Here is a 17,559-nt window from a genome sequence, read left to right on the forward strand (position 1 = left end):
CTCTCCTCCCCCACCCCCTCTCCCCCTCCCTGTCCCCTCTCCCCCACTCCCTCCTACTCCCTCTCCCCTCCCTCTTCCCCCTCCTCGACCTCCCTCGTTCCCCTCTCCTCTCCCTCCCCCCCATCTCTTTTCCCCTTTTCTTCCCCCTTTCCCCCTTCCCCATTCTCTCCCCCTCCCCCTCCACTCCCTCCCCTCCCTCCCTCCCCCTAAAAAGTCCCCCTCCCCCCTCTCCCCTCTCCCCCCTTCCCTCTCTCCCCTCTTTCCCCCTCCCCCCTCACCTCTCTCCTCCTCCCTCCCCCCTCTCTCTCCTCTCCTCTCCCCCCCTCTTCCTCCCACCCCTCCCCCCCTCCCCCCTCCCCCACCCTGCCCCTTCCACCCCCTCCCTACCCTCTCCCCCTCTCTCCTCCTCCCACTCTCCCCACTCTCCCCTCACCCTCTCCCACCCTCCCCTCTCCCCCCTCCCCCCTCTCCCCCTGCCCCTCTCTCCCCTCCCCCCCACCCCTTCCCCTCCTCCCACCTCCCCGCCCCTCTCCTCCCTCCACCTCTTTCCCCCCTCCCTCTCCCCTTCCCTTCTCCCTCTATCCTCCCCCCCCCCCCTCTCCCCCCCCCCCCCCTACCCCCTCCTCCCCCCCTCCCCCCTCTCTCCCCTCTCCCCTCTCTTCCCCTCACCCCTCCACCCCTCCACTCCCTCCCTATTCCCACCTCCCTCTCTCTCCCTGCCCCCCCTCCCCCTCTCCCCCCCTCTCCCTCTCCCCCTCCCACTCTCTTCTCCTTCTCCTTCCCCCCACGTCCCTCTCCCCCTCTCACCACTACCCCTCTCCTCTCATCCCCGTCCCCTCCCCTCTCCCCTCCCCCCCTCCCTCCTCCCCCTCTCTCCCCTCCCCCACTCCTCCCCCCTCCTCCCCCTCCCCCTCTCCCTCCCCTCCCCCCCGCCTCCCACCTTGGGGACCCCAGACCCTCCTCCCCCTCCCCCCCCTCTCCAGTCCCCCCTCTCCTCCCGTCACCCCTCTCCCTCCTCTCCCACCCCTCTCCCTCCTTCTCCTCCCTCTCCCCTCTCCCCCCCCCTCTCCCCCCCCCCCCTCTCCAGTCTGTGTCTCCCCCCCACCCCCTGTGTGTGCACCTCTCTCCTGCTACCCCTCTCCCCCCCCTACCCCTCTCCACTCTCCTCCCCACTCTCTTTGTGTGTCTCCCCATTCCCATCTCCCTCCCCCTACCCCCCCCGTCTGTGCTGTCTCCCCCCCCCCCCGCAAAACGCGCGTTGGGGAAACAGACCCAACGGGTCAGCACTTGGTCTAGTATGTGTGTGTGTGTGTGTGTGTGTGTGTGTGTGTGTGTGTGTGTGTGTGTGTGTGTGTGTGTGTGTGTGTGTGTGTGTGTGTGTGGTGTGTGTGTGTGTGTGTGTGTGTGTGCGCGTTTGCTGTGTGTGTGTGTGTGGTGCGCGCATATAAACACTGAACTTTTTTTTCTCTCTCTCATTTATCATATTGTTACAGTGTAGTATTTTTACATATTCTGTTGTGCTGCAGAAAGTAAGAGTGTCATTGTTCTATCTGGGACATATGACAATAAAACACTCTTGACTATTGCCTGATGGGAGAGGGAAGAGGGAATGCCTGGGGTGAGATTGGTCCTTGATTATGCTAGTGACCTTTCCGAGGCAGCATGAAGTGTAGATGGAGTCAATGGAAGGGACATTGGTTTGAGTGATGCTCTGGGCTACGTCTACAACTCTCTGCAATTTTGTGTGGTCTTGGATTGTACTGTTCCCAAACCATTCCGATAAAATGTTTGCAGGGGCTGAGGACATGCCGAGCATCCTAAGCCTAAGGAAGTAGAGGCATGGTGTGCTTTCTTGGCCAATACTTGTATACGGCTAAACAAGGACAAATTGTATCTGTGTCTATAACTTCCTCTGGCAGCTCATTCCAGACATGGATTACCCTCCCAATGAAAAGGTTTCCCCTGAGGTCCTTCTTAAATCTCTCCATTCTCACCTTAATCCTATGTCTTCGAGTTTTAGAATCCGTAACCCTGGAAAATGACCGTGAAATTTCACCTTATCCATGTCCCTCATGATCTTCTGCATCTCAACAGGGTTATGTCCTAGCCTCCTAGCCTCCTATACTCTGAAGGAAAAAGTCCCAGGCTATCCAACCTCACCCTGTAACTCAAGCCCACAATCCCAGGTAACATCCTGGTGAATGTCTTCTACATGCTTTCCAACTTAATGACATTATTCCTACAACTGCATGACCAATACTGTGCACAGTACTCCAAATGTGGTCTCACTAACTACTTGTATACTTGTACAGCTGCATTATGGTGACAAAACATTTATACTCAATTTCCTTTCCATTCACCACAATGTCCATGTGGCTCTCCACATTGGGGAGCCATGCACTTTTTCTCCCAGAAATCTCTGTCCTGCAACAAAGGGAATTCCAGTAATCTTTCTGTTTAAAAAAAAATATGTATAGACAATATATTCAGCAATGAGTTAATAATAATGAATTGATAATAATTAATCCGATTTATGTAAAGTGATTATTTAACTGCAATAATATTGTTGATCAATTTCAAAATTCTGTTTAACTGGCAGAACAACCAGCAATGTATTTCGAAGTCAGGGTCATGTGTGACATGGAAGGAAAATTGATCAATGAGCACATGCTGCTAAACCAGCTTATGGAATTAAAGGGCATGAGATCCGTTTGCTAAGATAAAATATTATCAGCTGAGTAATTAGGAACAACATAAAATCAGATAAAAGAACAAAACATTGCAATAAACTGCATAGATCCTTGTTAATAGCATCAATACAATGATCAACAAGGTGTAACATAGTAAAACCTATTGAAGGTACAGAGTGATTTAGGCCATTTGGAAAAATGGGCTGAAAGATGGCAGATGGAGTTTAATGCTGATAAATGTGAGGTGCTACACCTTGGCAGGACAAATCAAAATAGGACGTACATGGTAAATGGTAGGGAATTGAAGAATACAGTTGAACAGAGCGATCTGGGAATAACCGTGCATAGTTCCTTGAAGGTGGAATCTCATATAGATAGGGCGGTAAAGAAAGCTTTTGGTATGCTAGCCTTTATAAATCAGAGCATTGAGTATAGAAGCTGGAATGTAATGTTAAAATTGTACAAGGCATTGGTGAGACCAAATCTGGAGTATGGTGTACAATTTTGGTCGCCCAATTATAGGAAGGATCTCAACAAAATAGAGAGAGTACAGAGGAGATTTACTAGAATGTTGCCTGGGTTTCAACAACTAAGTTACAGAGATAGGTTGAATAAGTTAGGTCTTTATTCTCTGGAGCGCAGAAGGTTAACGGGGGACTTGATAGAGGTCTTTAAAATGAGGAGAGGGATAGACAGAGTTGACGTGGATAAGCTTTTCCCACTGAGAGTAGGGAAGATTCAAACAAGAGGACATGACTTGAGAATTAAGGGACAGAAGTTTAGGGGTAACACGAGGGGGAACTTCTTTACTCAGAGAGTGGTAGCGGTGTGGAATGAGCTTCCAGTGGAAGTGGTGGAGGCAGGTTCATTGGTATCATTTAAAAATAAATTGGATAGGCAAATGGATGAGAAGGGAATGGAGGGTTATGGTATGAGTGCAGGCAGGTGGGACTAAGGGGAAAAAAAATTTGTTCGGCACAGACTTGTAGGGCCGAGATGGCCTGTTTCCATGCTGTAATTGTTATATGGTTATATGAAGGAAAATACAAACAAATAGGACTATGAAATTAATTGAAATCGTTTTTCCAGTGATACCAGGTAAAAACTTTGCTAAGCGTAACATGGTTTGAAAATTATTAAGTGAAATTATTAATTAAAATAAGGAATGTTAAGTAATTACTTTCCATCAATATTTACAAAAGATGATGACAATGCTATGCTGGGCATCTCAAATAAACTACTATTGGAACAGGGCTGGGATCTCATCAAAATTAATGTAAGTTCATTTGAAATAATGCCACTGAAGGTCTACAAATCATCTTGGACCAGATTGCTTCCAACCCAGGATTTTAAAGGAAATAGATATAAACATTTTATATGGTAGACAGACACAAAAATCTAGAGTAACTCAGCGGGTCACACAGCATCTATGGAGAAAAGGAATAGGTGATGTTTCTTCAGAGATGCTGTCTGACCCGCTGAGTTACATCAGCTTTTTGTGACTATCATCGGTTTAAACCAGCATCTGCAGTTCCTTCCTGCACGCATCCTAAACATTAAAATACCCCAACTACATTTTTCCAAAGTTCTCAAAGGTTTTCCAAAGAACTGCCATTTTAATTTGGAAAGTTGCATATCACTGTACTAGTCAAGAAAAATCAGCTTAAAATAGAACAATTAACCTGAAATCTGTTGTAGGTATGTTACAAAACCTACCTGAATCGTCATTGGGAATCTGCCCTCAGCCATGTCCGCGATTTTGGCGATGTTTGGAGGGGGCGGGTTTAAAACGCGATTTTTACTAGGCTGTACTAATCGCACATGTTCAGCCTAGTAAATCATTAACGAAAAATCGCTGCAAGACCCGGTCGCAAAAGGTATTATTAGTTTTATAGGCCTCGATAATATAGTTCTAATAGTTTTAAAATTACTGTCTCATTCCGCAACCTCTCGCAGCCCCAGGGTTTTATATAGCAAACAATTAAAGGTATGTACCTTATTTTTACATTAAATGGGGCATATATATAACCCTATATATCAAGTTATCTATAGCGAGTAGTTCATTTTGGGCTTTTTATATCCCGCAGTATTTTTCTCGGCATTTGAGGGCACTAATCCAGCGCGATGTCAACGTTCTAAACCAGCGCGTTCCACATGAACCCACTAGAAAGCCGATTTAAATGGGCATTTACAGCAATTGAACACTAAATTCCTTCCATTTGGCCTATAAATTAATGTAAATTAGATATAAAAATCATGTTATATTGTGAATTATTTGTGAATAATCTTTGGACACTTAGGCTATTTAAAAATGTTAATCTTTCCTTAAGAAATGGGCTTTTGACTATCCAAGATCACAGCTTTTTTGTAATGTCCATTGAAAATCAATAGGGAACAAGATGCTAATTTCCGAGTATGAAAATGGTCATAACTTTTTCAATACTTGAGATATGAAAGTGAATTTGGTGTCAAATTAAACTTATTGTTATGCTTTATCTGATGGGATAAATTGCAGACTTGATTTTTTAAATCTCAAAATTTTGTAACATTGCTATCTGTTGTAAGCAAAGAGTCTTTAATTATGGATGGTATGCCCAGACAGATGATCAGAGGGAACAGACATAGATTTAGAAACTGAACCCCATGCCTGTTGAACATACATCAGATTAGTTCAGCACTAGGCTTGCAAGGTTGGGATGCAGATGAAGATATTCACAAAATTAATCATTAGACATCTGTGAAATCTTGATCTTGAATCATGTTAGTTAAATATTTGATATCAAGACTGCCTTACAGCCAAGGGATAAATGGGACTATTGTGGATAGTGTGGGCAGCTTTAAATACCTGGGAGTCCAAATCACAGAAGATCTGACATGGACAACACACACTGCCGCCCTGGTGAGAAAGGCAAGGCAGCGCCTTTACCACCTCAGGCAGCTGAGGAAATTCAGAGTCTCTCTGAGGATCCTTCAATCTTTCTACTCTGGTGCAGTAGAAAGTATCCTGACAGGAAACATCTCGATCAGGTTTGGTAACAGCTCTATGCAGGACAGGAAAGCTCTGCAGAGAGTAGTGCGTTCGGCTGAACGCACCATGGGAACTACACTCCACCACCCCCCCCCTTGCAGGACCTATACACCAGGAGGTGCATATCCAGAGCCACCAAGATCCTGAAGGACCCCTACCACCCCAGCAACGGACTATTCCAGCTGCTACGGTCTGGCAAGCGCCTCCACTATCACGCTGCGAAAACAGAGAAGACGAGACAGAGTTTCTTCCTACAGGCCATCAGGATCTCAACTATGATCTCACCGGGGCATAATTGCTGCTGTGCCTTTTTCTAATGTAAATACTCTTTCTGTTCTGTTCTATTGTTTTGCACAATCCCACAGGCATTGCCACTTTCATTTCACTGTACATCTTGAATGTGGATATGACAAATAAAGTTGACTTGACTTGACCTGACTTGCCATTTTTTGTCTACCTTCGATTTTTCCAACATCTGCAGTTCTTTCTTAAACAATATTTTTTTTAACTCAGTGACCAAAGCAGGAAATAAATTTATGCTAGAGTTTAGTAAATTCTCATCTAACAATGAAAGTCTTGACAAGGAATCTGCTCCTCCTTCAAAAGCCACTCTAAAACTTATGTTTTTAATTTTGCTGCAGCCATCAGCTTTAATCCATCTACCTCAATTTAAGGGCAATTTGTTGTTGAAAAAGGATCAGTGGTAAATCTGTGAAGATATCCTTGAGATGTACAGAGAGCAATATATTGGTGTAATGAGTTGCTGTAGCAGGAATCAATCTAAATTCAAGTCGAAAGGTGAAGTCCTTGCCACATGTACACTAATGAAATAGTTTATTGAGAGGAGGCAGATTGCATTGCATTATTTAGCTATTGGGTCGGTAAGAGGGTAATTTATATTTGGCCCAGTAACCATAGTAGTACACAATTGTCTGGTAAATGGCTTTTACACTTTTTCTGATGCAGCAAACACATACTGTAAACAGCAACCAGGTTCACTGTAAAACAAAATTATGAAAATAGCCAAAATGATGTTTTACATCCAGAATTAACAGAAACTGTGTAGGAAGAAACTGCAGATGCTGGTTTAAACCGAAGATAGACACAAAAAGCTGGAGTAAATCAGCGGGACAGGCAACATCTCTAGAGAAAAGGAATGGGTGAGGTTTCGGGTCGAGACCTTTCTTCAGATTAACAGAACTTGCGTGGTTCCTGATAGAACATTGCCCAATTTAGTGGTGCTTCAGACACTTTGCAGTAGTAGAAGAAAAATGAGAAGAATGTAGGCAATTAGAGGCATAAAATCAATACTTTCCTCTTCTGCACTGCTACCCTCTGCTTTCCTCTTCTGCCTTGTAGTTTGTTGTTTGTCGATCTGCTCATCCAAGTCTGAAGGTGCGCCTTGGATTGCTAAATTGTGCAGCATGTAGCACAGCCTGCAACCATGTTTGGACTACAAATTGATGCTAGAAGCTAGAGAGGTGGAGTGTAGCTCATACTCCCTCTCGGCAGTGCCCCGTGCTGAAAATGGCCAGCAGTTTCGTTACTGAGGATGAGCAGGCCATAAAAATGCCATTCATGAATTATTTCCAATGACCACAATCACCTGAACATTGAGAATATAGAAATATTTACAGTATGTTAGGTAACACTCTGGATGATTAATGGGAGCCCCAATGGGCACCAGTTTTCCGCAATGCTTACAAATCCAATTATTCAAGATGTCACCTGTTCCTCAGTAAAATCAGAGTAATTATGAATGTTTTTCTGTGCCTGGGTGACATGGCAGTGTCACATGGAGAGAACAGGTCCAAGCACAAAAGCATGGCTGAACATTTTATTGCAGCATTTCAGAGTTTAGTGATGAATGCTTTGAGATACCTGATCCAGCAAATATGCAGATGGAGATAAAAGAAACTGCAGGTGCGGGTTTACAAAAATAAAGGCACAAAGTACTGGAGTAACTCAGTGGGTCAGGCAGCATTTCTGGAGAACAAGGATAGGTGACGTTTCAGGTTAGAAGCTTTCTTCAGTCTGAAGAACGATCTCGACCCAAAACGTTGCATAATAGAGATAGGTTGAATAAGTTAGGTCTTTATTCTCTGGAGCGCAGAAGGTTAAGGGGGGACCTGATAGAGGTCTTTAAAATGATGAGAGGGATAGACAGAGTTGATGTGGACAAGCTTTTCCCTTTGAGAATAGGGAAGATTCAAACAAGAGGACATGACTTCAGAATTAAGGGACAGATGTTTAGGGGTAATATGAGGGGGAACTTCTTTACGCAGAGAGTGGTAGTGGTGTGGAATGAGCTCCCAGTGGAAGTGGTGGAGGCAGGTTCATTGGTATCATTTAAAAATAAATTGGATAGGCATATGGATGAGAAGGGAATGGACGGTTATGGTATGAGTGCAGGCAGGTGGGACTAAAGGGAAAAAAAATTTGTTCGGCACGGACTTGTAGGGCCGAGATGGCCTGTTTCCGTGCTGTAATTGTTATATGGTGTTATATGGTGTTATAATATTGATGTATCCACTGAATGGGTTTCTCAGCAGTTTAATGCCGGAGAGAACATCCTGTTAATTTAATGATATTTTGTGGGATTTGGAAGGCATTTAGCAGCTTGCAGCGAATTCTGAAGCTACCAATTCAAGTCTTCTGATATCAGTAGGTTTTCCTTTAAGTAGATATAAATGCCACAAATCAGTGCCATGTTCCTCCTCACCAAAATTCAAAGATTTTTCTAAAGAGATGCATTATACAGGCATGGAAGGACGTGTGCACTGCATGATTCATGGCCTTATTTGGACCAGGTCAAACAGAAGAAGAGCAGCAGCCTTCTAAAGTGTATTTCACAAGAAGTGCTGAGTATGGGTGTGATATTGTTAGATAAGAGCATTAGCATGAACTGGCCCGTGTAAAACTGCTTTGGGGCACAAGAACTGGTTCTAATGATTCGCACTGCTGGCCATTTGACTTTGCAAGAGGTAGGTTAGTTTGAAGTAGACATCAGTCCATAGTCTCTTGCCTGTAATCAAGTCAGATCTAGAAAGGGGAGTGATGTGTCAGAGATAGTCTAAGTGAATTTGAGGGCAGGGTGGAAGTTAGTGGTAAAGTTAATGAAATCAACAAGTTCTGCGTGGTTGTGGGAGGCAGGCTCAATGCAGTTAACGATATAGACGGGAAAGAGTTGGTGGGATGGTGCCAGTGTCTGATTGGACATTTAACTTTACCAGACTGAACAAGGATAGAGTTCAAGAAGGAACTGCAGATGCTGGAAACCAAAGGTAGACAAAAATGCTGGAGAAACTCAGAGGGTGCGGCAGCATCTATGGAGCGAAGGAAATAGGCAATGTCTCGAGCCAAAATCTTCAAGGTAGAGTTCCCCTGGTCCTCATCTTTTACCCCACCAATCTCTGCATCCAACACATCATTCTCCAGCATTTCTGTCACCTCCAGTGATCCCATCATCAGTCGTATCTTCTCACCCTCACACCGTACCACAGAGACTACTCCCTCCAAAACTGCTTGGTTCACTCATCCCTTCCTACACAAACCATCGTGTCCCCAGGTACTTTCCCCTGCAACCATAGAAGATGTAACACCAATCCCTATACCTCCACCCTCACCTCTATCCAGGTACCCAAGCAGATCTTCCAATGTAATGGCTTACGTCCACTTCCTCTAACTGCATCTCATGGTTCCGATGTTGCCTCCTGTACATCGACGAGACCAATTGGTCCACCAAGTCTTACTGTATCACTGGGTTGCTAACCCTTCCCAAACTGGTCTTTCTAACCTGTGCTACCTCAATTGCCAGATGAGGCCACACTTAAACTAGATGAATAGCACATGGATAGTTTAGAACTCAATGGGATTAACATTTAATTTTCCAATTTGAAGTCCCTTTCTGGCTGTCATGGTGAGAGAGAGTGGTGTGCAAAATCTAGGAGACCGCATCAACCGTGGATCTGTTTGGACAGTATGCGAACTGCAGTGGATCCATGGTGCGAGGGGGGAAGGCGCAGATGTAGTTCTTGATCAGCCTCTCGAAGCATATCATGACCACCAAGGTGAGGGCCACCGGTCGGTAATCATTCAAGCAGGCTGGAGAGGTATTCTTAGGCACTGGTACAATAGTGGACCACTTGAAGCAGGCAGGGACCATGGACTTGGCCAGAGGAAGAGGTTGAATATTGCAGTGAACACTGGAGCTAGTTGATCGCCATAAGACTTTAGTACTCGCCCAGAAAAACCATCTGGGCCTACAGCTTTCCTCGCGTTCACATGTGTCAGAGCCCTCCTCATGTCGTGCTTGGACACCGAGAATGTGTGCACATCCCCAGCGGTGTGCCTCACTCCAGCCTTGCTAGCCAGCGCACTGATGATGTTGTTGTTAGCCGGCGAGCTAGAGGTGTTGTTGCCCGCCTCAAATTGTGCATAAAAAGAAACTCAGCAGTTGGGGCAGCATCTATGGAGAGAAGGAATAGGCGATGTCTCAGGTCGAGATCCTTCTTCAGACTGAAGGACTGAAAAAAATATTGATCATTTAATTTGTGTCAATTCTACTCTATTGATAGTGATGCGGAATATGTTTTGTATACTTTGTGGCATGATTATTCATAGAACTGCAGACATCAACTAATCTAACCAAGTACTCATCTCATCATATACCAGAACCTCACCCATCTCAACTAATTCACCCAAGATGAAGAGAACAAATAGACAGCGGTATACAATTCTGTGTTGATAAACAACGCAATAAGGGAAAATATATATATATATTCTAATCATCTGACCTATTGTTGAGTGCTTCTGCAAATGGAAATTATATTCTAAATATTAGTACACCATCTTGGAAAGTACAATAATAGATACCAAGCATCATTTCCCCAGTTCAGTCATAACGGTTCACCACAAATTAGTTAAGTATATGCTGTGCGAAAGGCACCTGAGAATTACTGAGGTGAGACTCTTTTCTTTCAGATCCTGCTGTGTTGTTGATGGAATGTTAGCTGCTCCTGTCTCAAGCTGGAAATCTTAGTTGCAACATTCCGATTAACATACAAAAGGGAAATGATAATAGTTTATTTGCATATTCAGATAACAGAATAACATTCTAGCTATAAAGATAAAAAATTATTCCAAGCAGGTATTAATGCAACAAGTGGACTTGAGTAGAGATTTGTGCTTGTTATTAAACAAGTATAATTACATCGACCAATCTATAGCTCTTTGAAACTGACAGCAACATCAGGATTTATGCCCCTGTACATTTTAACATAGAAATGCTTAATTTTGCTGCCTACAATTCAGTTAAGGCTTTGCTGTTTGCAGCTCTGTATTCAAGAAGAAAGAAACAAGTGAATTTATGTGAATTTAGGAAACAGTCTAACTACAAAATATCCTGCAAATTATACCAAATTACTCTATGTCTCATTGAATTTCAATTGGCATACTAAACCAGAATAAATACTTGACAGACACTCTGCTTCATAAAATGTTATATCTGTACTATGTTTCCTTCATATGAGTATTACAATTAAGAAATTATAAAAGAACTGGACAAGCTAGATGCAGGAAAAATGTTCCCAATGTTGGGCGAGTCCAGAACCAGGGGCCACAGTCTTAGAATAAAGGGGAGGTCATTTAAGACTGAGGTGAGAAAAAACTTTTTCACCCAGAGAGTTGTGAATTTATGGACTTCCCTGCCACAGATGGCAGTGGAGGCCAAGTCACTGGATGGATTTAAGAGAGAGTTTGATAGAGGTCTAGGGACTAGTGGAGTCAAGGGATATGGGGCAAAGGCAGGCACGGGTTATTGATAGGGGACGATCAGCCATGATCACAATGAATGGCGGTGCTGGCTCGAAGGGCCGAATGGCCTCCTCCTTCACCTGTTTCTATGTAAATGTTGCATTTTTTAAAATCAACATGTTTTTTTCATCCACCTTAATCAAATGTACATGTTCCCACTTTTACTTAGCACCATGTACAATGTTTAAAAAAATCTATGGAGTCAAATGCTGCAGATCCTGAAAAATTGAAATAAATAAACTCAGCAAGTCAGGCACATCAGTGGAACAGTGAAAATGAGTTAACGTTTCAGATTCTTTTTTACTTCATGGTATATCGATTGCTTCCTAATCAACATATTCTAGGTAATCCACTAATTTGATGATTGGCAACATACATTAGAAAAAGAGTTTATTGCCACAAAGATATTTCTGGAAGTTTTCAAGCTCAGTGAATTATCAACTTTGCATCAACTGAAAGATTTTGGCGACTTGCCTCAATGGAACCGAATCTCAGATGGGATTTCCAGCAGATAACCTTTTTAATAGGTCAGATTAGAATATGACTATGCTCACACAGACCTAGGCCTATGTTCATTCTATCTAATGTCCTAGATTTTCCATTCAGAGACAATGAAACAATTTAGGTTAATTGACTGTTCTGTCTGCTAGTATAATCTTTATTTAGCCGAACCAACTAAAACAGTTCTCTGGGATTTGCAATTGATAGGACATGCATGTTCGCCAGTCAGATCAGAGCTGGTTTAATTGAGGAAGTTTTCATTAATGTGCTCCAGGTAGGAGTGGATTTAGCCGGCAAGTGTGCAGCTCAATTCTCCAGGTAATTCTGGTGATTTCATTTGATCCCATTTGATTTGGTACTTGTACAATCAGCATCAGTTAATTGGCTTGTATGGCGTTACTTGTATTTACCGCTATAGAAAAAACATTTAACAATTTGGCAATGATAAAGATACCGTAAATGGCACTTCTGCTTCTGGAGGATCACACTGTTAATCAAATCACATGACTTTCCCAAGAAACTACATGTTGAGATGCTGACTGAAGATGGATTGCACTCGGCTATAATCGATTAGGCTACCAAGTCATGATCACATGAATAATGGACTCAAGCGCACAGTACCATAGGCTGGCCATCAGCTAAATCTCAGTTTGAGACAGTACCCACTGGAAAGAAATGGAGAAAACAGATGCAGAAATAAACAATTAAAAAATAAATAACATTTTTTTTTAAATGTAGGAACATGGGAAAAGAAAGTTTGAAAATCGAAATTTAGAAATTTAAAAACAGACAGCAGATGAAAACAAGTGTTGCTCTCTTACCCGGAATTCCTCCAATTGTTTATATTTCTTTTCCCGAAATTCACAGTAATTCTTTATTTCCTTGCACTCCGGGCAACAGCGGCTGGTGTCCACACGAATACAACGTGGATGTAGGCTAGGACAGTCAGGCTTGACACACAATGGTCCATCATCAGTACACACACAGGGGCAAGCAGCAGGTCCTGGAGTGAACTCCTCTCCAATTTCATACACAAATCCATTTTCATCCACGCAGCCTTTGCCTCTGTAATCTGGATATGAATATTCCGAGGTGGCTGTTGGACCAGTGACCATGAGCAATGACTCAGGCCCACTTGTAACATCTTCTTGAGACTGAGACATGGAATAGAGGCAGCACAGAGTGACGGAAAGTAGGCAGCAGGTGATGAGTGGTGAGGAGACAATCCCAGGGGCCATGACAGGGATTTCTTAAGGACATTCCTCACAGTCACAGCATCTTCAACTAGGACAAGAAGAGTACAGTCACAGACCTGTCAACTCAGACTTAAAGGAGCATTGATAAAGAGCCTTGGACAATACTTCCTTTCACAAAGGCATCATGAATCTCATTTCATCCATCCATTTTGATGATACTAAATCAATAAACTTAAATTCATAAATTAAATACAACATCAGCCACAACAGATCTAAAATTGGCTCTGACTTTAAAAAACTCAAAAGGGAAGGACAGGGAGGAAACTGGGTTTTCTGATTCAGAGAAAGCTTACAAATAGAGTAACCAGTTAGGGTCACAATGCAAGGGTTTTTGTGATGGGGGGGCGAGGGGGACTTTAAATAGAATAATGGATTCAAGCGCATAATATGTTAAATTGGATTAAAAGCATTGACAGCTCAACAGCTGTTTAATATTTCAACACAAAGTTGAATTTGAAAAAAAATGCTGAAATGAGAAAGGAAATTGTAATTTCCTTTATTTTCTGTGTCAATGCAATGCAAGTGTCAACTCTTGTCCCTAAGCACTCACATCGCACCGTAAACTTAAGAAGACAGCTGCAGGTCAGTGCCACACACCACATTACCGATAAATGAAAAATACAACCTGTTCACTGGCTGTGTCTAATCCTTTTAAAGCCAATGCGAGCTGAGCGACGCAGCTGGAAAATGTTTCGGGTTACCGCGCACGTCCAAGGTAAATTAGAAAATATAAGGCAATATATGCCCTGCCCCAATAACGACAAGGTCCTCGAAGTCCCGGGATACGAATGAGCTGGGCGAATGGGATATTCCGGCGGGAGGAAGGCAGGGGAGGAGACCGCTCGCTACTTAGTCAGCCGCGGCCGCCAGTGACAGCAGCTGCGGCCAACCCGGCAACTTACCGGCGGCGACGCTGCCCGCCGTATCCATCATAACGTTTTACTGTTACTATTTGACGTGGCTCGGGCTGCAGAGAGCAAGATCACCGCTATGAAGGCGAGGTGGCTTTGAATTCTGATTTTTTTTTTTTGCACACACATCCAGTCAAAACACATAGTAAGCGCAAACTTGAAAGTCTTCCACATATTTATCAATTACGTCTCACAGGCAATCTGCTGATTGTCACCTTTTGGCAAGCAAAAAAAAAAAAGTCAATCTAGTTACCTGTCTGATCTTGGTCATGCAGCGGACGTGACCCTACAATTGATGGCAGTCCTAGACCGCCCCGGTACCTGAAGCCGCCGCTATCTGTGGGGACTCTGCGGCCAGAGCGCTGATTTACTCGCCGTGAAGTCGCGTCGCCCGGCCGATCCCGCTCAGGATGTGGCAGTGGCGGGAGCCTCGCGTTAAGAGGACGAACACCACTGACCTGAAATGATGGAACTCCCCGCCACGGCAAACAAGCAAGTGCTCGGTCCCGGTGAGGGAGGAAGGGAGGGAGGGAAGGCGGAGGAGATCCGGTCCCTCCGTCTACTCCATACCAGGGCGCCACACGGAGACTCCCCACTCCGCCAGCCCAGCCACCGCCACCGCCGCCAAACTACAACCTTAGCGGGGAAACGCGACTGGGCTGGCTGTTCCCGTCGGCCAGCACCACCCCCTCCCCTCCTGCCAAACACCGCCGGGTCTCCAAACAAACTCCACAACTAATGTCTAATCCCCGCGGATGGGCAGGGTGATGGAAAAGAACGATGGTGGAAGAGATGGTCATTCAACACGGGGATGTGGTCAACACGATCAACATGGTCATTCAGCGGCACAGAGCTGTCCCAGCACAAAGCGCAGGTACATCCGACCACTGACATTAAAAAAAAAACTGAATCTAAAAGGCAGCGAAAGGATAAAAACAAGGAGGAAACAAAATCAAAAAAGGCGGAACAGCGAAGTTGAGCGGAGGTGAGGGGACCGGCGGGATGGTTTAATGTGATCGATGGCCTGTCTGCGGCCAGACTCAGGTTACTGGAGGCTGCACCGTCCCGGGGTTGATCGGAAGTGAGAAGAGTGCGAAGCTCTTCTCCAGTGGGTCGATTTTTTTAAATCCTCCTGCTACCTGGTTCGGCTGCTCAGAAATTAAACGCGATCAAGGGACGGCAGCAAGATGTGAGCGTCTGAAGGAGCCGCTTCTACATGTGGCCGAGAATCCCCCGCTGCGCTTGCAGCTGGAAGTTGGTCTGAAATTGCCCAAGTCCACCCAAACCTCCTGTTGTGAAACCTTCGATTCACCAGCATCTGCAGTTCCTTCTTAAACACCTCCACTCAAACCTCTCCCGGAGTTTATTGCATCATGTCTGAATTCATAATATGAAAAATCCATGCTAAACAAGTTGGATTTTTGAAGATGATTAAAACTCAGGATTTGGTTTCAATATGTTTGCATGTTAGGCATGTAATTGGGAAAAGTCGTAATGTTTTTTATTGAGAATTGAGGATCTACCTTGACTATACCTCCTCCTACCCTGCCTCTTTTGAGGCTGCCATTCTTTTACTCAATTTCTCCAGCTCTGGTGCATTGGCTCCCAAGATGAAGATTTCAACTCAAGGGTATCCTCTCCTTTTTCTTCAGTAAACATGATCCCCCTGTGCTGCTGTTGTAAGTAAGTAAGTTTATTGGCCAAGTATTCACATACAAGGAATTTGCCTTAGTGCTCCGCCCACAAGTAACAACATGACATACAGTGACAGTTACGAATGACTCAGAAAACACTAAACATTAATAATAATAAAACATTAATGATAAAACACCATTGATCAAGCATGTGAACCAATAAAATACCAGATCAAAGGGAGGCTAGAGATTTTTGGCTGTTGAGTAGAGCAACTACTCGTGGATAAAATCTGTTTTTATCTGGTTGTGGCAGCTTTGACAGTCTGGAGTCGCCTTCCAGAGGGAAGTGATTGAAAGAGTTTGTGGCCAGGGTGAGAGGGTCAGAGATGATCTTGCCCGCTCACTTCCTGGCCCTTGCAGTGTACAGTTCATCAATGGAGGGAAGGTTGCAGCCAATAATCTTCTCTGCTGATCGGACGATTCGCTGCAGCCTCCAGGTGTCGTGCTTTGGCTGAGCCAAACCAGACCATGATGGAGAAGGTGAGAACAGACTCTATCATGGCCGTGGAGAATTGGACCATCATTGCCTGTGGCAGATTGTGCTTCCTCAACTGCTGCAGGAAGTACATCCTCTGTTGTGCCTTTTTGACTGTGGGGTCGATGTTAGCCCCCCACTTAAGATCCTTGGAGATGATGGTTCCCAGGAACTTAAAAGACTCCACAGATGTGACTGTGGTGTTGTTGATGGTGAGTGGGGTGAGGGGAGCGGGAGCTCTCCTAAAGTTGAGGATGGAGTTCTCACCTGTGTCGCTTCTGTGTAGGAAGGAACTCCTCTGTGTTGTGCTCTGGTTCTCCCTCTCCCCTAATGAAACATGAATAGAGTTCACCTAGTCCTTGTCTATCACCCCACTAGAATTCACATCAAACGCATCATTCTCTGGCATATCTGCCACCTTCAAAGCAATCCCACCATGTCATAGAGTGATACAGTGTGGAAACAGGCCGTTCCTGTCCTATTGTTTCTTATATGTTGCGATAGTCTCTGGCGCAACGACCTCCTCATGCCGTTTGTCCCATACGTCCACCACCCTTTGTGTGAAAAGGTTACCAATCAGATTCCTATTAAATCTTCTTCTTCACCTTAAACTTGTGTCCTTTGGTCCTTGATTCACCGACTCTGGGCAACAGACTCTGTGCATCTAACCAATCTATTCCTCTCATGACCTTATACACCTTTATAAGATCATCCTTCATCCTCCTGCGCTCCAAGGAATAGAGCCCCAGCCTCTTCAACCTCTGCCTATAGCTCAGATCCTCTAGTCCTGGCAACATCCTCATAAATCTTCTCGGTACCCTTTCCAGCTTGACTTCAAATTCACTCTCCGCCACCTCCCTCCCCTTTCTTAACTCATCCCTTCCCACCCCCTCCCCAGGTACCTTCCCAAGCAACCACAGGAAAGACAACACATGTCCCTATATATCCTACCTCGACTGTCCAGGGACCCCAAAAGTCCTTTCAGGTTAGGCAGAGGTTCATTTGCACCCCTTCCAACCTCATCTACTGTATCCATTGTTCAAAGTGTGGACTCTTATACATTAGCGAGACCAAACGTAGACTGGGCGATTGTTTCGCTGAACACCTTCACTCAGTCTGCCTGGACCAACCTGATCTCCTGATTGCCAACACTTTAATTCCCCTTCCCATTCCCACACTTTCTGTCCAAG

At 44.5% G+C, this 17,559-nt stretch overlaps 1 protein-coding gene across 3 annotated transcripts in view; it reads right to left on the reverse strand.

Moving 5' to 3' along the window:
* Positions 1–17,066, reverse strand: part of vwc2 (von Willebrand factor C domain containing 2) — a 125,524-nt gene extending 108,458 nt beyond the window's left edge. Inside the window, exons 1-2 of one of the 3 annotated variants that reach the window (XM_055657530.1) lie at positions 15,340–17,066; positions 12,855–13,317 (exon numbers count right to left, since the gene is read on the reverse strand). In XM_055657530.1, the coding sequence (XP_055513505.1) occupies positions 12,855–13,271 (417 nt within the window). In that variant the 5' untranslated portion in view covers positions 13,272–13,317; positions 15,340–17,066. Of the gene's footprint in view, positions 1–12,854; positions 13,318–14,453; positions 15,317–15,339 lie in introns of those variants that run through there. The other 2 variants (XM_055657521.1, XM_055657512.1) reach the window with 2 other exon arrangements.
* Positions 17,067–17,559: the final 493 nt, after the last annotated feature.

This window comes from Leucoraja erinacea, chromosome 2 (genome assembly GCF_028641065.1).
Source record: "Leucoraja erinacea ecotype New England chromosome 2, Leri_hhj_1, whole genome shotgun sequence".
Classification (NCBI taxonomy): Eukaryota; Metazoa; Chordata; class Chondrichthyes; order Rajiformes; family Rajidae; genus Leucoraja; species Leucoraja erinaceus.